General features: G+C 40.4%; 1 protein-coding gene across 1 annotated transcript in view; it reads left to right on the top strand.

Annotated features, from left to right (window-relative positions):
- Nucleotides 1-163: 163 nt before the first annotated feature.
- Nucleotides 164-26,060, top strand: part of GLIS1 (GLIS family zinc finger 1) — a 211,796-nt gene continuing 185,899 nt past the window's right edge. Inside the window, exon 1 of the mRNA XM_009287387.2 lies at nt 164-371. Coding sequence (XP_009285662.2) covers nt 164-371 — 208 coding nt within the window. The remainder of the gene's footprint in view (nt 372-26,060) is intronic.

Genomic DNA, 26,060 nt, shown 5'->3' with positions numbered 1-26,060 from the left:
GCAGCAGCAGGACGCGGACATGCACTGTGAGCTCGCAGGGGTTCAGAAAGCCAGCGCCGGCCCGGCTCGCTTCGAGGTGACCGATAAATGCCAGGGAGCGCTTCTGAAGGAACTGCCGCGGGTGACCCGTCCCAGCAGTGGTAAAGTTCTCTTGAATCCTCAGATGTCTTTTAAAATAACTGTCAGCAACGGCAGTGACCACACGGAGCCTCAGCAGAGCTCCCCTGAAATGTCAGCGCCTCTGCTAGATTTCATCCCCAAAAGACCCAGCATATTCGAGAGGATCCCAATTCTGCCGAGGGCGCAGGAGCTGCGATGCGCTAGAGGCTCCAAAGATTATTTCCAGCAGCAGAAACATCAAAGCGTGAAGGGTGAGTTTAAAAATGCATGAACTGAACACTACTACCACAAAAAGATATATCCACCATCAAGCTCCTTTTTTTTTTTTTGTGGGTTTTTTCCCCCTTCTTTTTGGTCTTCAGTATATTTTCTAACTTGTTTATTAAGTTTATTAAACTGCAAGCTTTAAAACTTTTTTTTTCCTATGCACCTTGGAAGTGCACAGGATAAACCAGACTGTTTTTTTCTGATGGGCAGCAGAGCATTTCTCAATATTCTTTAAGACATCCTGAGACTAGCATCTTCGTTAGTTCTCTTGAGCGATTGCTGCTCGGTTTGGTCGCTTCTCAGAGGTGGTTGTTTTGAGGATGGTGCTGAACACTAGGTTAGTCTGTCCTGCCCCCGAGCGTGCGTGTGGGGTGTTTGTGAGTATGCCTGACTGACAATAAATGCCTAGTTCTTATTCAGCAGTTTCACCATGGTTGCTTGGATTTATAGTTTGTGTTTCAAGAAGGTGTTACAAATGCTGGATTCAGGCAGTGAATCCTCAGACTCGGGATTCTCTGTGCCTGAAAGGCATGGCATAAGGGCAAATTCTGCTAGTTAACAAATCCTCAATTTTCATCTATCCATTGTTAAAGAAGTGGCACTGAAGTTAGGTTAGGAATTGCCCGCTAAAATCTGTTAGTTGCTCTTTTGAGCTAGAACTTGTTAATTGAGCTGGAATTTGTTAATCAAAATTTAGTTTTAAAATAATCCCTCTCGGGTATCACTGGATGGGATCGGAGGGAATTCGAGCATTCCTTTATGCTACAAAGCCATTTGCAGAGACATATATGCACCTAAGGTTATTCATATTAAAGCAATGTTTTCTGTAACCTTAAAAAGGTAATTCTCTTTTTCTCTTCTCAGTCCTTTCCCATTCTCTAAAATAGAGATGTACATACTGTTATCTTGTTGGTGTAAGACAGTTCCCACTAGGATTTTTTTCAGTGCATCCTTTTCTGCCCATTCTTCTGAAAAATAAAAGTAGACTGTGTGCCCTTGGACTAGTAACATTTTCTTTTGTGAGCTTGTTACCTAGGGTGATGGCACCTTTCATTGCCATGAAGTTATGTTAATGAACACCTCAATCTGTGCGAGGGCTGTCCTGCAAACTGTAGGATGTGTTTGTTCATCACCAGTGAATACAGACAGAGTGGAGCAGCAGGTTATAAATTACCTTTTTTATTTTTCTGTTTGTTAATGCTGCAATTCTTCTCTCCTGATTAAAAAAAAAAAAAGGTAGTTAATGTTTGGCAAGAATGAAATGAAGGTCTGTTACACAGAACCAGGTTTGGAGGGGGGAGAAGGAGAATTCACGAAGTATGAAGGGACAGCTATGAGCTCTAGTACTGCTGTGCTGCTGCGACTGCTGCCTGTAGAAGGGACTCACGAGATGTTCAAGTCCCTTGTGGTCTCACAAGTGAGGCTGGTGCCACTCGACTAGGGTTTGTACCAGCTTAAAACCCTACCCTTGCGTTGCCCTACCCAAGCAGACTGTTGAAGCACTTTCCTTTTTTTTTTCTTTCTCACTTTGAGCTACTTAATCCTCTTTTCATGGTTATTTCTCTTGTGGGTGCCGCAGAGGGCAGGGGTGTAGGGAAGTAAGAAGAAAAGTGTAATTTCCATTCACTTGGGACTTCTTATAGTAGGTATAGGTGGGCACTGGGAGAAGGATGCTAATTCATCTTTCCTGACTGATCAATTTACCCTTTTCACCACTGGGAAAAAAATTGTGTTTCAAGTTTTGTTGCTGTTTTTTGTTTAGTGCATTTTCTGTTCAGGGTGTTACCTTGTGGTTGCTTCAGCATATGGGTTACTTGAGTCATGGGAGTAAGTAGGAGGTATCCATGGGCAGGATAGGGTTCATTTACTGAGCATAGTGATTTGATGGATAATGTTGGCTTTTTCCAAAGACGGCAGCACTGGTGTTTTTTGGGTGAGTTTTGTTTTGGTTTTGCTTTTTATTTTTTTTTCCCTGAGAAGTTAGGGAAAGTAAAATTTTGGGCTAGACTCAGATTTAAAATCTGTGGGCTGTGCTGCTCCTTCTGACCTGTATGGTGTCAGCAAGTGCCTTAATGTCCACTCAGGCATTTTGGAGTTCTCCCACTGAATACTGCGAGCTGCCAGTCCCTGCTCAGCACCCTATGCTTCTGAGTCAGTTCCACAGAAGTAACAGAAGTAACTCAATTGCTCACTGTGATCTAACTGCAAAATCAGAACTCTGTGTATCTAAAGGGAGCTATGCTGCAGACGGGAGAGCTGCTGATCTTTCAAGGAGTGGTGTAAACCATCTCCCAACAACCCTGGTTCTCTCAGGAAGATAAAGAAAAGGACCAGGGACAGCTGTATGTGGATGTGATATAACAAGATATAGCTAAGAAGTGGGAATGAGGGAAATATTCAGATATACCCAGTAAAAAGTTTTGGGAAGGAAACTGATGACAGCTTGATTTCAGATTATTGCGCTATGCATCTCCTGCTCTCCAGTCCCAGAGTACCGTGTACCCAGTAATTCCCTCTGCAATCTGGGTTAGATTACAGAATGTGCCTCCTGGTTTTGGTTTATCCACAGTTGAAAGCTGCAAGTAGGGAGGGTAAAAGACCCTCTTTAACAAGAGCAAAATCAATTTTTATAGTTGCCTGTAAAATATTTTTTTTTTCTAAACATGCCTTTACTTTTTTTTTTTTCTTCCCAAAAAAGAGTGAATCAAAATGATATACTACCCTATGAATAAAAAGGGCAGCTTTGAAGTAATCACAATGGGGAAAAAGCATCCTGCTGTTGTAACGTCTCTGTGATGTTACTCTACAACTTCACAGTGTTTAAGTTATGATCCTGCAAAATGCTTCTGTGCCTGAGCAAGTCTTTTTACATGAACAGCGAAACAAAAACTTGAGGAGTGGTGATGAGGATTACTTCTGGGAATCAGATCATTTGGGATTGAACTTTGCAGGATGGAGCTGTTGGTTGTTTACCAAAAATATCAGTATTTTGGAGTTGTGCTTCATGTTTTGTTCTGTTTGGGAGCTGTTTAAAATAAACACCCAGTTTTTACCCAGCCTCCCCCTTCTGGTATGGTTGGCTGGGATACACACCCCACTTTTCTTGATCATTGATTTCCCAGTGTGTCACAAGGCAGAGTATTTGCACCTAGGCAGTGCTTCTTAGAGGCATTTGTGATCTGCTCAGCATAGAATAACTGTACCATAAGGTATGAAGTCCATTTTACAATGTTTTCCTGGGATTCTGTGGTTTTGGTTCTGTTTTGTTGAATTTCATGCTACGATATTACCAGGGCGAAATAATTATTGTCAACAGGAAAGAAACTCTGGGAAAGAAAGCTTTAGTGGTGACAAAAGAGTAATTTATAAAGATGTCAAATATCTCAGTTTTTTAATGACATTGATTATGGTTGTTACCAGGAAACACTTCTTTTCATTCTTTTCCAGTTTCGTTCGGTGTACCTAATTCATGACTCAGTAGAAATGACGAGATTTATCCTGTTAGTTGTGCCACTGGGAAATCATCCAAATGGCCCAGACCTTTGCAGTAACCACTTCAGATATTAACTTACAGTGGGCAAAACAATAAGCTGTTCGGGTTGCAGTAGTTGGATGTTTCCTTCTTGCGAGTATTTTTTATTCAGACAAGGAGAAAGTGGGTTGGGGGTTTTTTTTGTGGTTTTTTTGTTTGTTTGTTTTAGCTGTAGCTGCTTTCAGCAAACATACAACCAATGTATTGAAATGTATTAATTTTCTTTTACTGTTGAGAAGGAGGGTTAAATCTTGCCATTGCAACCCTCTGTGACTATTCCCTTGGTTAGCAGGACAGTCCTTGCATAAGTAACAGCTTATACTCTTGAGATCTTAAGCAAAAGCTTATGTTTTAGTTATATGACTTATTAGGTGTATTGACTGGTCTTGGGCCTGATTCTGCCATTTTCTTTCATACACCTCGTCTGTGTTCACCTGAATTATCCCACTGGAGCAAATGGGACTGCCTAGAGCTGATAAATATTATATGGACTGATAAAGAAACAGGGAATGGGTTCACTGGTATGGTGATCTCTAAACTCTCTCAATTTTATATAGAGCTATAGTAATAAATTTTTCTTCTTTTTGCTGTCGTTCTCTTGCTTGCTGCATTTGAACTTTCCATTTCAAAAAGGAATTTAAAGGTTTATTTGAACAGAACTTGCAGTTACAGAACTCCTTTTTATTTTATGGGCTGGGTTTTTTGTTTTTTTTTAATTTTCTTTTTCTTTTTTTTTTTTTTAAGGGGAGAAAGGAGAAGAAACTGCAGATTGGTGAATGTGTGCATAAAGTCATTTGGGATAAATTGTGACTGTCCCCTCCTCCCTTAAACTGGCTAAAATGCTTACTTTTCTTGAATAGGAAAATAACTTTCTGTTACTTGTTGCTGAAGGAAGTTCTTCTAATGATTTGTGTTGCAAAATCAGAGTCACTGAATTGAAGATGACCCTTTCATGGATTTAATTTAAAAGAGGTTTAATTGTATTAATAATTAAATTCTTTGTTATTTAGAGAATATCTAGTAAATACAAACCAGAAGATCTAACGATCAATCTGTCATATAAAGGCATTCAGTACTTGTAAAAGCAAAAAACCCCATTCTGCTTCAGGAAAAAATACAGCTATTGGAAAAAAGAATAAATATTGTATCTGTCTTAATGTTGGGTGAAATTATATGGAATAACAAATAATGTTGGATTACAGGAAATAAGTCTGATCTGTGGAAGAGATTTTGTAACTTCTTGAGTTTTACTTGAAGGAATAGAAGTGAAAAATAAGAAATTACTTGCTTTGGCTTTAAAATGTTACATTAACATATGGAATGAAAATGGGGATTATTATATACGCTGCTAAATGGGATGAGAAGAAAAATATCTTTTCCTTTCTTCTTTTATAGTAAGAAAAAGTTTCAAATCTATATCTTGCAAGTACTTAAGCATGTGCATTACTGTGTTCCTGTCAGTAGTCTCATCAACTACTAATACTTTGGACTTAGAATATTCAACTATATCTAAATGATTATTTGTATGTTAGAGTTCAACCCTGTATGTTAGAGTTCAACCCTGTATACACATAAGCTGTTAAAGTGTATGCTGAGGATTTTTAGTAGATTTGAGATTATATTCTGGAAGTGCTTCAAGATTCTATTTAGTAGAACTACTAAATGTAATGTGTCTTCTGGGAGATAGTACTTCTTTATTGCAACAAAGTTGGATGGGTTTTTTTTTCACTTTCAGTGAGCAAAGATGCTCAGTATGTTGAATAAGAGGGACAAAATTTTACTCTAAACCATTAATATTAGTAGGAGTCTTGCCACTAACTTTAGCTGGGTCAGTATTTCAATCCTAATATCACAGAAGTTCTTTATCCTGTGTGCACGGAAAAGCTTGTAGAACAAATAACAAGCTTGTATTAAATCCATCTGTAAGCTAGGAAGTGGAATAACGTATGACTATGAAGAGAAATTTGTAGTACTGTGAATATAATTTCCATGTTCAGTACCATGATTACCATTATTCTAGAAACATGAACCTCTGCTGTTTAGTGATTTTAGAACTGTTGAAGATGTCGATGGCAGGGTAATTGGAGAGGGTATATAGATGTGAACCACTCCATTTTGTACTCCAGGTTTCTATCATTATATGTAAACAGGCTTGAACAAGGCGTGCAAGCTAGTAATCATTTCACAGTGCATGAAACTGCTTTTAATAGGCTGTTGTTTTTGTTTGCTTTTTTTTCTCAGCCATGAAACGTTGTTTCCCAGCACACTGATGTAACTCAAAGAATACAGGGTTCCAAAGCAAGGGCAGTGCTCACTAACTGTGGTACAGTGTAATCTTGCCCTACGAATGTGCAAACAATAGCAAAAGTATGTGTTTCTGAATATGGCACAGCTGTTATCTTCTCCTGAGAGCACGGAGCGTTACAATGACATAGACAGAACGACCAGTTAAACCCACTCATGCCGTTTTATTGCATTTAAATGGAGCATGTAAAAAAAGCAAGGGCCTGTTCTTCCATTCAGATAAGTATCAGTTCAGACTACTGCAGTACTACCTTTCTGCACAGGCTTTGAAGAATAGAGGCAAAGAATTCCCCTTTTTCCTTCCCCTCCTATTACATTTCTGGCACCCAGTATGTGAAATCTCAGTTGGAACCTGGAACTTTCTGTTCTCAGAATCTGCGCTTCACTAGTAACCTGGAACAAGGATTTTTTTTTTTTTTTTTAAATTTTTTTTTATTACGGTCATTAGTTTGGATATATTAAATGATTGTTAATGATTAAGATTATTTGTCGAAAGGAGACTACTTGAAAGACAGATGAGACATTGGCAGAGCTGCAATAGGAAATAGATTTTAGGTTATTTTAAGGTGTTGAGCATTTAGGAATTACAAGGTTGAACTCAGTCAAATCATCACGAAGTGCTTGAGTGCTCTCTTTTTTTTTTTTTTTCAAGCAGTTGTATTGGTTTAAATCTAATAATTATGTCTGACTTTTCTGTCATTATGTCTGAATGTATATGTGATTATTTTGCATAGTGGATTGTTAAGGAGAACTGTAATTGAATCTACCCAATCAAATTTATTCTAAGGGTTAAATGAATGCAAAACATCTTAAACTGTGTTTAATTCTGGCATTTATGCATGTGATAAGAACAGGGCTTTGTGAGAGCTATAGAGTTGTCAGTTGTTTTAGAATGAGGGGAAAGCAAATACATTCTTACGTGGTTTTTTGCATATTTAGCCAGAGGGAAAAATGACACTAAGGCGACATCATCAAATACTGTAAAACTAACTTTTTAATACAGATCTCCGTTGTTGTTTTAAGTGCTTAAGGGGTTGGTGGTTTGGTTTATTTTGGAACTTGTTGAACTATATGAAGTGTGTCTCCAGGGGCCTGGTATTTTAATACCTAGTAGAAGGTTGTATAACAGTAGATGATGTATTTTGCCTGCCTTCCAATGCTGTAAATAAATTACATGTGCTGGCTTGGGAGAGCGTATCTGAGGTGTAAATCAAAGGCTAATATAAGAGGAAAAATGTTTTAAGTGCTTAAGGGGTTGGTGGTTTGGTTTATTTTGGAACTTGTTGAACTATATGAAGTGTGTCTCCAGGGGCCTGGTATTTTAATACCTAGTAGAAGGTTGTATAACAGTAGATGATGTATTTTCCCTGCCTTCCAATGCTGTAAATAAATTACATGTGCTGGCTTGGGAGAGCGTATCTGAGGTTAAATCAAAGCCTGCCTTCCAATGCTGTAAATAAATTACATGTGCTGGCTTGGGAGAGCGTATCTGAGGTGTAAATCAAAGGCTAATATAAGAGGAAAAAAAACAATTAGTGATATCTTGTAACGGATTAGGGGTTTTTTATTGATTTATCTATAATCAAGAGATGTAAGAGCAATAATATGTATAAAAATGTTAACATGAGGCGCTTCCCAAGAAGAGGTAGAGGGTCTAGGATTATTTAAAATAAGTGCTGTGATTCACTGCTTTTTCACAATTTGCTGTGGTTAAGTCACTTAAATACTGAAGACAACAATCCCCTAGGCAAAGAAAGATAATATAATTTTAAGCATATTTTAAAGATTGAAATTTGATAGCTTCCACTCTATAATCCTATCTAAGTCTTGGTTGTATTAAAAGGAAAATAGATACATGTGTCAGTTTTGGAGCATAATCTTTTTTTGAGTTTAAAGAATGATAAATGTGCTTCAAACAGGCAACACAACAGTTTATTAATGTGAATATTTTGCTAAATACATGCTTAACACAATCCCCATTCCTTTATAATAAGTTTAAATATTAATTCTTTGGAATGCTAGATGCCTAAAGCTAGATAGAAATGCTGTGCAGTTTCAGATATCTAGGAGTGGGCTTGTGAAACAGGATATTTAACTGGGAGAGATGAGTAGCACATTTCAGAGTTATTAGGGCAGAACAACAATGCAAGGAGATGACTTAAAAAAAAAAAAAGTTACAGAATTGTTTTCTGTGTATGAGGCTTAAATACCCTAGAGTTATTTATTTGAAATACAAGAGTAGATTTCCTATGTATGTAAGTTCTAGATTGCATTTTTTATTATTATTTTGTTTAACTTCTTAGCTGCCTGCCCCTCTCTAAAGCAGCTGGCTTTGATTTAACCTGAATCCTTCACTGAGAGCAAATGATCAGTCACTTACGATGACTGTGTGTTGTGCTCTTTGATGGAACATCTCTGTAGTGGCAGACCCTTAAGAGAGATGCCCAAATAGGACAGGAAGGGTGCTCGAGGAAAGCAGCAGTTTGCATTCAGAAGGACTCATTTCACTCTAGAACAGCTCTCGCTTATCGTTCCTTATGTAAGTCCTGCCTACCTCCCAACTCTTTCTTCTCTGTCCAGCACAAATGGGGATTAAAGTGAGAACAGATAAAAGAGGAAATTTCTGTTTTATTTCCCAGTATTTTCTGGGAAAATCCCAGAAAGGATTTAACATGACGTTTCATAGCTCTTGCTTTGCCCTGCTGCTCCTGCTGAAATTGCAGAGAGTTGTAGCATTGACTTCAGCAGGAGGCCAGTACTGAATGATTTCGAAAATCCCATCCATGCTCTTTTGAGGTACAGAAGAGAAGATCCAAGTGTTAAACTCTCTCCCAGAGAGAAAGGTGTGCAAACAGAAGCAGCCCAGTAGCTCGGATGCCAAGGTCAGTCAGCACAGCACGTTCACCTTTAATTTTTCTTTGTGTTCAAGACCCTGCATGGGTCTAAAGCCAGCGTGATCTGCTGTCGTACATGAAACAGGCAAAAACGGTGAAGGATTGTGCCAGCAGCTGACATGGCCAAGTATATAAATGTTTTGGATGAAAAGATTTAGGGTGCTTGAACTCTGTTCTAGGCTGTACCACTTGTATCATTTTGGGGCAAGTCTGTGTACTGTTCATGGTATTTCCACTGTAAGAATGTAACGGAGTATGGTGTAGAGAAAGACAAGCCAGTTTTGGAGCCAGAAACAGTGCAGTTATTTCGGCACAGCATCAGGGCCAGCTTATTTTTCTATGCTAAGGGACAGAGTTTGTTAGTTCAGGTGCAGTGTTTGGGTGATGTGGCTGTGCTCTGTTTGAGATCTGATCTGGTGTTGTTGCAGGATGCTGCACTGCAACGTGTGGCTGTATCAGCCTGGGGTGACCCTTGCTTGAGCGTGGCTGCACCCCCTCTACACATTGTGCGCATGGACCAGATTTCTCTCTTTGCTACGTGAAGTATGTGATGCTTGCCCTTGTTGGTAAGTCTCCTTCAGTGTGAGTGGTGAAAACTGCAAAATACATATTTGTTATCTTTGGGAGAGTAAGGTTTTAATGGAACATTTTAGTTGGGCTTCTTACTGCTTGGCATCTGGTTTATGCTGCCAGTTGCAGAATTGTTGCTGAGGAACAAATTCTCCCATTTATTTTAGTGCCTGACACGCTGAGGTGAGGGAAAGGAGGCTACATTAAGGGAGCTGTGTTGGAAATAGCCAATACTAAGTACCTGTTGGGAGGAAAATCTTCTGCCCTGGTTTGCTAGAGGAAGGAACTTCAGGGTTGCCCTTGCCTTCCAGCAGATGGAAAAGTCTCTTACGGCTGTTGTTCTTGAGGCAGAAATCACCCAATGGATTGTATGCCCCCTGGGCTTGAGGTACAGGTGGCTACCAGAAGGTTCCTGAGATCCTCATCAGCAGAACAGATTTTGCACACAGCTGAGACTGTCTCCCAGGACTTGAAGAAGAAAAAACAACACTAAATTCCTCCTTTCTGGATATCTGATTGTTGTAACGTTCAGTTTCCTTGAAGTCATCAGAGCTGGTTTATGTTCAACTGAAACTGAGCTGGCCTGAGTCCATTATCCCTAGCTCTGGTGCAAATCTGAAGTGACGCCATTTTAAAACCGAGAGTGGATAAAAAGGAGGCAGCCTTGAGCCCTGGAGGGCTAATGCGTAGAAGTTTGTCCTGTAAGTATGGACTCAGTTCACTTGGCAAAAGAAAAAGATGTCTCACGTTTTTAATCTGAACAGTTTTGCTTCTTATTTTTCCTCTTGCCAACTCACCACAAATTGGCTTATATTCTTTGAGTTCTTGAGCTATTCGATAAGGTTTGCTGACTTGTCATATTTTTGTGGGGATAAGCTACAGACTATGTGTGTGAATGGTTCTCTTTTCAAAACAAAGATCCCCATGCATTTCAGCATCTCTCTGGTTTGAATGGGTATGCAGGAAATTTAAGGGGATGTTTACCCCTAGAGCCCACTTGCTCTTTCCCTGCCCTTGAGTCTCAATAACTTATTCTTTCTACTCTCTTAGCCTCCTGGCCTCTGTCTTTTACTTTGTGCAACTTTGCTGTTGGCTTATTTTTAAATATATGTAAAGGGTTGTAACTTGTTTGAATTGTGGGCTAAATATGTGGAAGTATGGCAACTGGTGTAAATAGCTTTTGGTCTGTTGAATGTGTAAATACTCAAAATCTGTCAGGGTGATTTGGCTAGCTTTTTTTGGAAAGGATTATTCATATGAGATCTCCTTTCTCTTACTGCATCCCGTCAGAAGCTGTTAGGCAGAGATTACTGGCACGAATACTCGGACTGCTTTGTCAAAATTCACTTTTATGCCTATTTGCTTATAAGTTTGCCACTTCCACAAATACTTTTACAAGTGCCTATATTTTGCAAGATTAGTCATAGAAAGCCAATATAAAGGGCACCAACATCTAGAAAGTGAGAGCAAACCATTGGAATGACTAATCATCAATAGTGTTTTGAGCCTGAATGTATGATGGCATTGACTACAAGTACAGTTTATTTGGCAAGTTTGAGTGAAAACACTGGTGTTCTGCAGAGGCTTTCTGCTTCAGTGGTACCCAGGTTAAGTTTCTCAAAATGGGACTAACCTGCTTGGGGAACTTTCCTTGCTAAGGGTTGGTGTTAATGCCAACAATAGTGTTTTTATTAGCTGCTGGAGAATTTGGGAGGCTTGAAAATTAAGAACAGTAAACATTAGAGGTGATAAAGATGTCTTATGCATGGGGTAGATGTTTCAGCAGCAAGCAGTCACTCTGAAGTGACAGGGAGGCAGTTTCAGAGCCTAGATAATATGAGACTTGAGAGGAAACTTGGTGAAAAACAGCCTCATAACCAACTAGCATTTAGGTAAAAAAGTTTTCTCTAGTGGTAGTTAGTATCATAATTCAGTCTGGAAGATTGGATACAGTTTCCAGCGTGAAGGCTCCTGACTACAGCATTTGCTAGTTTGATGAGCAACCTAGATTTAGAATATAAGCTAGATATGAGAAGGACCTTCTAAACATAGAATCCACTGATTTATAGATCAGAGTTATAATTCGTGTGCATGGTGCCCACACATCCTTCAGAGGCACCAGTCTTGTTCTGCTAGTGTGGAAGAAAATCTCTTATTACATCCTTTCTGAATCTGAGTGTGGCTGTAGGTTTTCCCTGTTGGTACTAAGTACTTTATGAAGTGCACCTGATATTCAGCACCTTCTGTCTCTTCTACATGGGTTTATTCTTCCACAGGGATTATGTGGGCTTGACACTAGGAAAGATATTAACTAGGAGTATACTTAGCTTTTGACATATGGTGCTCAGTGCCCAAGCAGGCTGTGAGTTGTTTGTCACTGGAGTTCTTAAAGACAGGCTGGATGGAAATCCTGCTGTGGGATGTAACTCTTTGGGCCCGACTGTCTTTCCTGTGACATTTTTAATTCCCACACTCAACTGCTTAGGCACTATAAGGAGTTACAAGCAGTCCCTCAAACTGTAATACTCCAGGCGTCTATCCTCTCTGACTTACTGAACAAAGTTCAAATCCCTCCTTGTCTAACATTGGTGTTTCTGGCCACTCATTTGTTTGTCAAGAAAACACCGAGAAGGCATACAATAAAAACCAGCACTGAGTGAAGGGCTCTAAGAGCAGCAATTGAGAGCCAGTGGTGGGACAACTGGGCATGGAAAATGATTGATTTTTATGTGCAAAGCAGTTGTGAAATGTTCTGTGGCATTCTGGGGACATGCCATTGCTAACAAACGATTGCCTGTTGGGGATAGAAAAGGCCAACCATTGTTCTGAAGAAGGAAATAGCCTTATTGATACTGAATTAGGCTCACATTGAATTATTATTATTATTCATTCGCAGTGCATCCTGTTTTCCAAATATGAAAATTAACTGACCATGCTGAAGTCCTCCAGCACTATCGACCTTTAGTTGTTGGTCATATCTACATCCTTATTGTCCAGGTGGAGTTTAGGCTGTTTAGAACTGGGGATGTATTGTGGTGGAAATCTGCATTAACAGAGCAGATGAAGGAAGCTGTTCTGCTTCTTAAAAGAGTTCATCAAGCTTGTTCTTGTTTTATAACAAGTATGAGAGTGAGGCTGGCAGAGGTAAATGTGTAGATCAGACTTAAGCTTCTGGGATACATTTTGAATTGTCACATGCAACGTTGATGGCAGAAAAATAGTGGTATAGAAAGCAATAATGTTGCCTTTTTAATGGAGTAAAAACTGATTTATCTATAGAAATTGAGATGCACACCAAACAACAATATTTTGTACAGTGACAGTATTTTGTATACAACTCTGAAAGTTTGAGTTTTGTTCCCAGTGTTATCTAATAGTTTCTACTGAAATTCTGACAGAAAATAGAAAACCAGGGCCAGTAAAATTTGTCTGTTGCTTCAGATAAAGGGAGTAATACATAAAAATTAGGAAGTGACTGGCATGCAACATGGATTTCTTAAACAACGATCAGGAACTGGACAATGAATATTTTCATACAGTCAAAAACATGAGACACTACCTTGGCACGGAGGAGATAAACTGTTTTTATAGATGGGAGGCTGTATGTCCTGGAAAGCAGTGATGCTGAAAAGGATTGGGATATCATATTCAATTGGTATGAGAAAATAGATTTCTAATGGGGCACAAGGTGATATTATACATTATTAAAAAGCATAGGGAAGTGATGTTATCTTTCTGTTAAGCATCACTCTAGTTGCAGGAAGATAGATTAATGCTCAAACGGCTTTGGATCAAAGGATCCAAAGGATTTGGAGAAGAACTGGAAGATGCTAACCCATATGTGGTACTGATAGACTAATGGAAGATTAGAGGCAATCTGGTCTGTTCCGGAGATATGTGATACTTGAGGGTTCTTTTAGGTGCAGATAAACGCAGAATGACATCTCATGGCTGGAAACCGAGAAATATCAAACAAGAAGGAAGACCCGTGTTTTTGACTGCAAGGATAACTAACCCTGGCACAGCTTAGCAAATGATGTGATAAATCCTCTGGTACTTGGAGTTGCTGAGCCAGGTTTGGATGTTCCTATGGAAGAAATAATTAGTTTTAACCATGGACAACTGCATTCAATGGTAGAATCACTAGACGAACAAGCTGGACCATCCCAATGGCTTGCACTTGCAATCTGTAAAAGGTTGGATTCCAGGCCATCTCCTGCTGCCAGTCCTGGTGCTGCTCTTCCTTCATGTGCCCTCTGTATTGCAGTCCTTGGGCCTAGCATCCATATTGAGGCCAAATTTAGGGCCTCATGCTGGGTTTCATGACAAAGAGTAGGGGGCAGGCAGGGGAAGGAGGAGCATTGCCACACCACAGTCACACAGTTTTGACAGTAATTATGGTAAGGCAATCACTAGCAGCTAATGTTTCTTCCAAACCCGCCCTTTCTTTCCTCTTGTTATGTCTCTCTCTTCAGCAAACAGCACCACTCCTCCTTGACTAGACTAGTCTCTATTCAGAGATGTTGTGATGGAACCTACTGTCTCCCAGGACCTGGGCTGAGACCAACTAAAACCAAGTGCTGGGTTTAAAACCTGGACATGTGGGGAAAGGTTAACGGCTGTGATCTTCCTTCTCTTACCAAGCACTGATGATTTTCAACATTAATGTCTTCCCTTTCTTTGCTTTCTGAAATGAAAACAAAGGCTCTTAGCCTCCTTCCTAGCATAGCAATAGCGACATACTAACACAGTTATTACAGCAAACATTGTGGCCCTCTCTGGTCATGATGTTTTCTTTCTGTGGGGAGACTGAAATACTAACTCACAAATAATGTCTTTAGAAGTCATATTAGTCACACATTTTTAAGACATTCCAAAATCATACCAACCTCCTTCTGAGCTTGTCTGTTGCTACCAATGATTCAAAGTTTTGAAAACTCTCCTTTAGTTTTGATTTACATTTTGGTCTTGGGCACTTGTTATTTCTGGCAAATGCCAGCTCAGTTTCATTAAAGAAAAATCTGTTTTACAGCTACGCGGCTCAGATCTGCTGCGCTTCTAATAATTGATGGCTGGTTTCCTTATTTCCTGCATTGTAGAAAAATAAGGACCTTGTTAGACCCAAACAAGCCTGCATAAAGTCACAGTGTGAAACATCAGGTTGGGGGTGAGCAGAGCAGCTGTGGGCAGGTTTTACAACTTTGGGCCACAGTTGATTGAGGCAGCCAAGGGAAACTGAGAGATACCCATGTGACTGAAATTCGGTTGAGTTCTTTGGCTCCCTGGCCTGAGATTTATATTTGTGACACCTTCCTCCTCTGTCAGTCCCTGGGCCAGACACAAGTCTGTGTCTGTATATGTACTTAGGACTCCACGCACCCTGTGGTGTGGCCGCTGTGCCCGTTGCTTGCCATGCCCCCACAGGACATGTCTATTTCCAATGTTGGCTGTCTTGCTCCTACAGCCCACAACAGTGCGAGTGTGTGCTTTGGAAGAAAGCAGCTGCCATGTGGTGGGGATGAAAAATCAAGAGCAAACACTTTCAGAATTTCTGCAAGTGGGCAAATTAATTTCAATCTGAACTGTCATCACAAGGGCCTTATTTTCCTTCCACTTTCCTTTGGGTGGTATCTTTGATTTATATTTCTGAATGGGGCAAGTGATTGCCCTTTGGTGCCCACTAAGAGCATGTGCAGTTCAATTTCTTTATAGATGATCAGTTACAGAATCCTCTCAGTTTCTGGGTTTATGTTATTGCGGACAGGTTTGTTGGTTTTGTTTGTTGTTGGTTTTGTTTGTTGTTTTGTTTTAAGAGCCGGTGAAATTCAGTGATGCCTATGTTAATTGAAAACAATCTGTAAGTTTTAACGAGCAGCTAATGTCTATCAGGTATTCTTCCACAATGCAATAGCTGTCAGATGCCTCCTATAATACTGCCACTCCATAAGCCTGGTAGTAGAGACAGGATCCCCTGCCTTAGAGATTCATGGAATTAAATGGCTTCTAGGAAGCCAAGCAGTGACACCTGAACGATGTCATAAAAGGTGGGGTTTTTTTTCATGTATCTATCAGGTCCAGTCTGTTTCCTTTGAGAACTGGATGGTTGTTTTCAGGCAAGACAAATGTGTGATGAGTCTCCTAGGCATTCCTTTGAAGGACTTGCTCCTCAAAGGAGGTGCTGAAGAGTTTGTAGGAACTGTAGAACCACTGAAAAATCAAGCCTTAAAGTTTCCTCTACTAAAGGTCTGATCCAGAGAAGTATTTAGGCACCTAACTCCCATTGACATCAGTGGAAATACAGTGCCTAAATACCTCTCTGGATCTGGTGCTTAATCTTCTGGCGTTGAATGTTACATAGTTCATGCTTTCTGGCATCTTGATGCCTTTTATGGCATCTTCTGTGAGTGGTGCCATAGTATTAATTTTGAATTCTTCCCATCATGAGTTCCAGCATGTGATGCAGACAGTTGCCTAGAAAGCTATGCCATGTGATAATCTACTGTTCCACCAAGGAGTTGAGGCCTTGTAGACAAGCAGTAGGATGGGAGAGCAACTCAGAGAAAATACACTGCTCTTTTATTAATTTAGTGTTACTGAGGGAGGATGGGGCCGACCTTCAGGCGCTGAGACTTTGTTGAGGGGGGAACTAAAGTGATATACTCATTTGTTTGGATGAAAATCCAGGGAAAAGTGGGAGATTTTTGTTGGCATTTCCTCCACTCAGTGCTGATCTTATCATGCTGGTTTAGTAGCAGAGCTCCTTTGGCTCCTTGCCAGGTGATACCATTGGAGTCTGTCTGAGATGTGCAAGATAAAAGATCTCAGGGAATTACAAGTATTATGACTTTCCTATCAAACTGTTCTGATGCATAGGGTCTTCTGACCCAGAAAACTAGCTTTCTTTTTAAAATTTTGTTATTGAAAGAAAAGGAAGCACAAGAGCTGGAAAGCGGAGCCTGATGTTTATAAGGGCCCTGAGAGCAGCTGTAATTAGTGCAGGTTTTTGGAAGAGACTTGTTCCCCTGCCAGCAAAGGGCCCTGGTGTTCAGCCAGGTTAGATGTAGCCTGGGAGTAAGCACTTGGGAACTGCGTACCATACACTGATTCTGTGTCTGGCGCTGAGAACGTGAAGTTTCCTCTCACGTAACGTATAAAATAAAATACTTTGCATACTCCTGGTGTGTCCTGTGAGATGCTCTGTAGATCTGAGTCACTGCCAAGCCATTTGGGCTGGTTCTCTAAACTCTGGCTTGTGAAGGGCTGCATCAGGGTGCTGTGATGATGATCACCCTACTGGGTGCTGTCTTTGTCTTGTGGTACTGTGTAATTCAAAGTTTTAATATGGGCCCACAGGTCTGGTAGTACTGCCAACTGAGTGATGTGAGAGTGAGGAAGTTCCTGTGGTGACAGGAATCCCCCTTGTCAGCCCCTTCCTTGCAGAGACTCGCAACAGTGGTGCTGTAAATCTATTTTGATTATTTTCAGGTAAATTCAGTAGTGATGTTTGGCAGTACTGCAGGAATTTTGTGGTACTGGAATGCTTTTATGGCTTTGCGTGAGGCACCAACCACATAAGCACCACTGGCTGAATGTGAGATTTGCTTGCTTGACGACTCCTCCCTTGCCTGTATCTGCAGTCATCTTCTTCCTCCTGTGTTTTCTTCATGTGGCCTCTTCCCATCCCCACAACACCCAGTCACAGCTTTGGCTGACCTGCACTGGGACTGACCTGCCTGGTACCAGGAAGGCGTGACTGGGAACCTGGAGGAACTCCGTAAGAAGGTGTGTGTCCCAGGCACAACCTCAGACCGGCAGTGCTGTGGGGGCAGCAGAAGCTGAGGTCTGCTTGCTGCCCTGTGCAGGTAAGCACAGTGAGGTGTCATAAGGCACATTGGCGTTCTTTGGGCAGTTTTAGTGTTGGAACAAGTCCCAGGGCAGTGGACATTCCTAGAACAAGATGATGAACTCCAGCAGATTATTTAACAAGACACAATTGGTAGAGATTTGGGTAAGTGAATATCTGAGCCTGGTAACTACGAGGAGTGCTGTATCTTACCAGTTCCTGACTAATAGCATTACCCTGTAATTCCAAATCCAGAGGCAGAGGAACCAGTGAGTTACTCAGATTGTAGACATGCAGGTCCCATTTTTCAAAGGTGAACATTTGAGAAAGGAGTGAAATCTAGAAAACTCTGTGTGGGGACTTGCATAAAACTGTTCAACATTAACTTCAGCGGTTCCCTGTAAGAGTAAATGCTCCAACTACAGAGGTGGGCAAGGAGGGGCAATGTGTTGACCCGTTTCCTTCTGAGAGGTGAATGATGACCAGGTCAGGCCACCCAGACCATCTGTGTCTGTGCATATCCTAGGCTGATCAGTTGGTGGCTGAAGGGTTGGGAGAAGTTGAAGGTGGGATTAGACATGGAAGGGAGGGGACACTGGGAAAAGGCAGGAGGAACAGGAAAAATTAGAAACCAATGGGGATCAACTACTTTGGACATGAGTATAGGCCCATTTGCACAAAGAGGTCAAACTGGACGTGCAGGAAGTAAGTGTCTGTGTGTGTGATCAAAGTAGTTGTTAAGGAAAAAACCATATTCTTTATTTTCTTTTTAAAGCTTCAAAATTGAACTGTTGAGTTGTGAGCTTCTTGTTCCTCAGATTTCACAATGCATGAGAGGAAAACATTTGACTTCCTTTCTCAAGGACTCTAGGGCTGTTGTCAGTCCAATTTCCCTGTTTTTAGACAGGAATCAGAACTGTTCACCACTTTCCAGATCATACAGAAGTCAGTGGGACCTCAGGAAGAGAATATTGCTTCCGGCAGAGCTAAATTGAGTGAGCCACCCAGCAAGTTGGCCAGCTCTAGGACAAAACAGGCAGCATGCTGCACAGAAGGGTGTTGGGGGATGGACAGGGACCCCGGTGAATACTCTGGCCCTTCTCATCCGTGCTGCTGTAGAGCAGAAGGCTGGGCAGGGAGGGTATCCAATCCAAAGCCCACTGGGTTGGTAGGAGCAAGGGACTGGGAGGGATCACATGGACGATTGAATCCAGTTTGTTGCTATTGCAGGCAATTGACGCTCAGTCCAGGGAGCATCTGTCCCATGCCACCCAGAAGCCACAAAGCACTCCCCGACTATAACAAACTGAGATCATTAGTGGAAAATACCAAAAGCCACAAACTGCTGTGTGCCATAAAGAGCAGGAGAGGTTGAAAGCACTGACCATGGCCGGCAACTCTGGAAAGGCTGGGAATTTTCTTAAATAAAAATTCCCGCATGACCCAAGCATCAAATTTGATCATTGGTGTAGGTACCAAAACTGAGTAGCTCATGTTATTTGTGTACTTGGACAATCAGAGAACTGGTGATAAACTGGTGCCCATCAACACCAGAGTGGAGGGGTTGAGGAGAACTCACAGGGATCCTGTGCGTGCTATTTGGGCTCACTGGTGTTTACAGCAACCACATTTCCATGCAGTGCACAAGAGAAGGTGCTTCCCCCCTCCCCGCCCCCCCGTTTTTCCTTTCTTTCCCTCTCTTTCAATAACTGAACCCAATGGCTCCTCTGAGTTATGAGGGATTTTTACAGCAGAGTGGCATGGTGGAGAGACCTGGTTTTCATTGTGCAGTCCGGGATATCAGTTTTAACCCAGAGGCAGTGATGTTATTTAACAGGTGCCTTAAAGGCATAGTGCTTATTTAATCACTGTCTCCATATCAACATTATGTAAATTGAAATTGCTTAGGTACGCAATTAATTGTGAATGCTTTAGACATTTTTAAAGCCATAAGACAATACCTGAAGTTCCATTTTAAGAATATCCAGGTCAAAGGACACACATGTTTTTATTTTCTTATTTGAAGTATAATGTGTTCAAGGCAGATTTATGGCACAACCTTTGTTTATTGACTTGTACTTTTCCACATGAAACTAATGGAACATGACAGATGATATTTATGAGGCATGTGTTCTTGATTAAATCATGTTAGACATTAAAACCTGATAAAAGACCGTATTTTAAAGGGTGGATTAATAGAAAAGGAGGCAGCATTGATTGGGAAGTTTACACGGAACAAGACACATTGGTCTTAGACTGAGTATTTGTAGGTGAGATGTGGTTATAAAACTTTAGAAGCTGAACAGAAAAAGATTAGTAAGCTTTTGCTCTTTGGAAAATTTGAGTTTTGTTTTTCTCCCTTTGTGAGCCACCGGCCACCTTGTATTTCTGGTCTTTCAAGTGAATTTATTCAGATCTGCTTAAGAACTTGTGACCCTTTATGGCCTACTGCTTTTACTGTTGGCCCTACATGCGTTCTGTATGCTTTAGGATTCCCAGTCAGCAGATCTGCGCAAGCAGCCTTTGATGCTGCTAAAAACTGCTCTGTAAACATGCTCTAAATTCTGCTTATATGGGTGCAAATTGGGTAAATCAGCAAGAGTCAGATGGAGCTGCTTGTCCCCACCTTGGTATCTGGGGCTTTGCACAGAGTTCTTAGTAATAGGTTAGTAGGGAATCACCCTGTGTCATATTTTGCATGTCAGCATAAGAGTATCATCTAAGTATTTCCTGTGGAGAGCAATTAGAGGATTTTGGTAAACATAAGAAGTGGGAACAGCTTGAATTTGTTTTCTTGTCTTAACTGAATATTAAGTCTAAAGGGAAAGCAGATATCTGCATTCTGCTTTCAGTTACACAGGTGCAAACCTGGAATATTTCCACTGATTTCAGCTACATGGATATATCTAAGGACACGTTCTGACTTGGTGCAGCATTTTCACTCCTGAGTTTTAGCCTTCTGTGGCTGAATTTGTGCTAACCTGGATCCTCCTCAAAGCTGCATCTTCTCTAGAACAGACAAATTGCTGCAGGAGAAGATAGCCTTGAGTTCATAAGTTGGTTTATATAGCATTTTAACCTCATATCAGCTTAGACTTTTAGAAGCACTGTTCACTACAAATATAAGAAAATTTTAAGTATAGTTTTTATGACAACAAAGTAAAATTACATGTTGTTGTGCAATATTCACCTCCTTCCTGTAACCTCTTCATCATAACTGAAGACTTGTGCCAAATTAATAGCTGTTTACTTTTCATCTAAAAGCAATGTTTTTTCTGGATGACATATGGTAAAAATGTGTTAAAATTATAGGTTTCAAGTATTTAAATGAATAAAATGCTTCAATATCTTCTACAGGGAAGGAATGCAAATTATAGGCACATTTATGATTCTTTCCTTTGACAAATTGCTGCAGGAGAAGATAGCCTTGAGTTCATAAGTTGGTTTATATAGCATTTTAACCTCATATCAGCTTAGACTTTTAGAAGCACTGTTCACTACAAATATAAGAAAATTTTAAGTATAGTTTTTATGACAACAAAGTAAAATTACATGTTGTTGTGCAATATTCACCTCCTTCCTGTAACCTCTTCATCATAACTGAAGACTTGTGCCAAATTAATAGCTGTTTACTTTTCATCTAAAAGCAATGTTTTTTCTGGATGACATATGGTAAAAATGTGTTAAAATTATAGGTTTCAAGTATTTAAATGAATAAAATGCTTCAATATCTTCTACAGGGAAGGAATGCAAATTATAGGCACATTTATGATTTGCTTTCCTTTGGACTTCTCAGGATAGATAACTAAAAATATTTGCAAAATGAGAAAGCTATATAAGAAATACAGTTTTCTGTGAATAGAGATGTTTTTATAAAGTGTCGTGTGACTTAATTTAATTGAGCTAAAGCAAGACCTTGCACCTAGTATCATCACAGCAAGTTGTGTTTGAAAGTCTGTTAGCTAAAGTACACCCCTGCTTTCCAACAAATCCAATGGAAATTATTTTTTTTTCCCCAGCTTGCTCACTAAAACATCCCTACCTACCTGAGATTTTAGAATAAGCCTTCTCTCCCATTAGGAAGTGGAAATCTTCATAATGCAGATGTTTCCCTATAGAGGTTTCAGCCCTCCTTCCCCAACCATATGGCATAAGCCAAAACAACAGATGTTAAAGAAGAGAATAGAAAATAGCACTGGAAGTAATATAATGTTATATTAATATTTTGCCTTCTAAAGGATTTAGTAGAATTTAAAAGGCTTCAAAGATGGATTGAATAATAGATCAGAGACTTAAAAAAAAAAAGTGTATTGAGACTGAAAAGAATGGGAATGATTTTGTTGGGAATTGATACAGATCAGAGATGCACAATGATTGTGCAAAAAAAAAAGGGGGGGGGGCAGAAAATGGATGGTATTGAAGAAACTGCAGCTTAGTTCCTCGGTCCTACATAAAATGGAAACATTTATCACTTTTAGAAAGATGGTATCTTCAAATGGGAAACTGGATGCTGAACACGAAGGGCATGTAGAAGAGTATTTATCATGTTTTGGCTTATACTAGTAATGGTGCCCCTAAACTTTGTGAGGGCATCACAACTCTCTGCCCTTATAGCTGGGTTGTCAGGTACTCCTGGAAAATAGCACTTTTAATCATCAGTGAAAATGGCTGGTGACGATGGCCAGTACTCAAGAGATGACAGACATCCTCCTTTCCCCAGCCAGGATCAACACTCCCCAGACCATTTCTGGTATATCTTTGCCAAGTCTGTTCTTACATGCTGCCAAGAACAGAGATGTGTGTCCCCTCTATCCTAATGCTTACCTGTCTTTCACAGCCCTCTCCTTGATGTTTAAACTCTGTCTCGTTTGCTAAGCTTGACTTCTTCTGTCAGCAAAATTCATTTGGAGTTTTATGTAGTGGTGCTAGCGATAGGACAGGAACTGGATACAGAAATCCTCCTTGACTTAGATTTTTCTAAGTCTGTGTAAGTTGAGGGAAACCTGAGTTCCTTCAGCTCCAACAGGTATCGCTTCACTAGAAAAACTAGTTGCGCTATTAATGATTTCCTGTCCTATAAAAGAATTGTCCTTGGAGTCAAAGTGTTGGTACCAGGCTGCCAGGGAGGAAGGCCTGCAGTTATAACTTTCCTCTCAACAGGGCTTCCTACTGAAAAGGTTCTTGCTGGCTCCCCCAGCTTCTCTACTTCCTTTGCTCTGTCCTGCCATGCTTTGCTAGAGCAGTTGTTCCTCTTTGACCTGTTACTTTTTCTTTGCATATTTTTTTTTGCTTACTGCTGGTTTGTGTTTCCGCATCTCCTTGCTGTGGAGCATTCAGACTGATGGTGCTGGGGCATTGCTGAAGGAAGCTAAACAGGCTGGTCAGGAGGCCTTTAGAAGATGCCTGTGACGGCCAGATCATACATCGGGATCTCCCTGGACGGTGCTTGGGAAGCGAGGATGACCTATTTGCCGTGGTGTTGGGCCCTTGTAAAGAGAGGGGTTCTTGTAAAGAGGGGAGAACTCCAAGGAAACCCAGCTGGTATGCAGACAGAGACAGTCACAGGGAGTGCTGTTACCACTGGGTAACTGAGCATTAGGTATTACTGAGGTAAAATCCATGTCTAACATGTGCCACTGTCTTTTGTGGTGCATTCTAGATGGTAAGAAACAGCCATATTTGAGTCCTTATTCTCAAGCATGTTCAAAGCACTATGCTAGAGATTACATATATACATAAGTACATACACATATAGCACTAGCATTATCCCAGCTCTCTGTGCTGCTGGGAGGCAGCAATGCCCCATTTCCCACCATTAGAGCTTATTGGATCAAAGCGAAGGGAAGAATATCAAATCCAAAGGTTGTAAGAAGTTTGTGTTTAATCTGCATTTCTAATATAAACGGAAAGAAAAACACATATCAGCTAATACTGATTAATTATATCCCTGTGCTGGTGGCCAAGAATGGAGAGTATCATGCCATATAGAGTATATACATGTTCTTTTTATGAATTAGCCAGGGAAGGCATCCAACGTCTTTCAGTAGGTAGGTAAAGGGTTTGGCTAATTTTCAGATTCGAAGCCATCTGGAAAAATTTAACCAAAATCGTCTGCCTCACAGTCCCAAGGTAAATAATTTTCCTACTTACAGTTACTCCTCATTAAGCTAGTCAGGTTAGGGCTGATTAAACCTTGATATTATAACTCAGGCTTTTATAGAGCATTTTGTAGATACAGTTTTGGTGGTGAGAGTGATACCAGTATGAGCCCCAATTGAGAAGAACATCAGGAAAAATAGTTTCATGGAGTGGAATAAACACAATTAAACAGAAACAATTCTGTTCAGCTCTGTGTGGTTTAAGACGTTGTCCTTTCTGACAAATGTTTTATCTAAATAGTTCAGTGTGTACTGTAGTACATATGTTTATATACTTATATATTAATATCTGCTAAATATATATTATGTATAATATAACCTTTTTTGTGAATCAAAGATATTGAAGTGTCCTACATGTTACTGCAACAGTAACAATTTTGAAAAGCAGCAGCAAATAATTATCTCTTAAAAAGCAGCTTCATTATATTCTTCGTCTCTTCTCTGCATTCATAAGCAAACTCTTGTAACTGAGAAGCAGAGGGAGAAGGAAGACAATGTGAATATTGTTCTTTTTTAAATTTTAAGTGAAAAGAAGTTGATGAACTTGATGCTGTGTAAATGGAGACATAATTCAGTGAATATGAAATGTCCGTACTTTAATAATTTCCAGTGCTACTCTTAATTTTAGAAAATATTCTGGAAATCAGTTATTTCAATTTCAGAAAAATCAATCTCATACGCCAGTACATTGTCCTTATGTACTCAAGTAGTCTTGTTGACTTCAAAGAACTATTTACACAAGTGTGTTATTAGTGAGCTTGGACTTAGACCTGGCTGTGAAGTGCTTTAGATACATCTGATTAGGATTCTTCAGTTGGATAAGGGCTAAATCGTTTGAACAAATGTTGTGGCTTGACTGAGTCCATAAGAGCTGCAACCAGTTGACAGCATCACTGCCTCTCTCAGCTGCGGATCAGGGATATCCCTGGGAATGCCTCACAGGCAGTGTTTACAAGATTGAATCCTTAATTTAGCATTTTCATATTGCCAACAAGGGTGATATACTTTGCCTCCCAAGTCCGGTAAAATTTATTATGGACGTGTAGCATATCACCCAACTAAATGACACCTGTCTCTGGTTACAGTGCTGAAGTCTAGCAATCGGGCTGTGTGTCAGATCTGAGTTTGGGGCCTGACTCTGCCTTGGCTCATCGTTACAATCTCAAATGAGTCAGGCAGCTTCTCTGTGCCTTGGGCTCACTGCTTGCAGAACGAGGCTAGTGATACTTACCTGCTTTTGTAAAGTGCTTAGTGACTGAGGGGAGAATATGTGGTCCAAGAGCACTGCATATAAGTAAATATTGTAACCCAGAAATCCTTAGAGCTCCACTTTTGAGAAGAGTAATCAAAAGTAGAATTTCACGTAATGTGGAACTGATGAAGCTATTGAATGCAGCAACCTGTAAGTGCAACCAAAACTATGTGCAGGGAGAAAGAAACTTCTGGTGCCCATTTCTTTTCATGCCAACCACTACCTGTCCTTTTTTTTTTTTTTTTTTTTTTTTAAACTTTGTTGTTACTCTCCTTTGGAATGAGGTTTTTGAATGCTAAGAATTACTCAAAGCCCATAAAATGCAGGGCTTGGAGCTACAATAACTAGTACTTCCAGGACACACATCATCACTGAAGATGATAGTGGTGTGTGTGGGTGTGGGGGCATGTGTGTCATTGTAAAATACTAGCGAGTCTTACCAGACGGAAGAGTTCTCTGAAGCAAAGCTAAGCTGGTTGACGCACACTCATTTCAGGCACGTACTTTAAATGTCTGCCAACACTGAAAAACTTCATTTTTTTCATTAAGTTGGTGCCTTATGATCTGTATCCTAATGCAGTTCCTCTGAAATGGGAAGATAGACTCTTTCTCCTCAGTGCTGTTTATGCTTTTGTAACTGTGATTTTCACATACTCCAGCAAGGGTAATATGTCAGGTTAAGGAAAATGAACAGAGCCAAAACCCCTTTTTACCCATCCCATTTTGAATTGGGATAATGATCTTTTTACAGTACTGGAGAATTAACACTTACTTTCTTATAGTTGATTTGCCATTTTTTTGGAACAGGGGTGATGCATTAAGCAGCTTCTGTGAATCCTCATGGTGCATGTTCTGTAACAATGTCAGGGTTACATTATGTAGGAGATCTGCAACCCACATGGCATGAGAGGGACATTTCTCATAGAAATGTCTGTCCCTGGTAGGGACAGTAAATGAGATCAAGTATGCCTCCTGCCTAGGATGAATAGCTGCAAGTCCAAGGCTTAGGATGGACAGGCCATAGTGGCTGGTAGAAGAGCCCTGAAGAAGCCGTGTGGTGAAAGCAGAACCCCCAGCCTGCAGTCTCTTTGGGTTCAACCTTGGGTTAGTTTCTGAGCTA

The sequence above is a fragment of the Aptenodytes forsteri genome, unplaced genomic scaffold (genome assembly GCF_000699145.1).
Source record: "Aptenodytes forsteri isolate BGI_AS27 unplaced genomic scaffold, ASM69914v1 Scaffold119, whole genome shotgun sequence".
Lineage (NCBI taxonomy): Eukaryota > Metazoa > Chordata > Aves > Sphenisciformes > Spheniscidae > Aptenodytes > Aptenodytes forsteri.
Note: the sequence above shows the minus strand (reverse complement) of the source record. Positions and strands in the feature narration are given on the sequence as shown.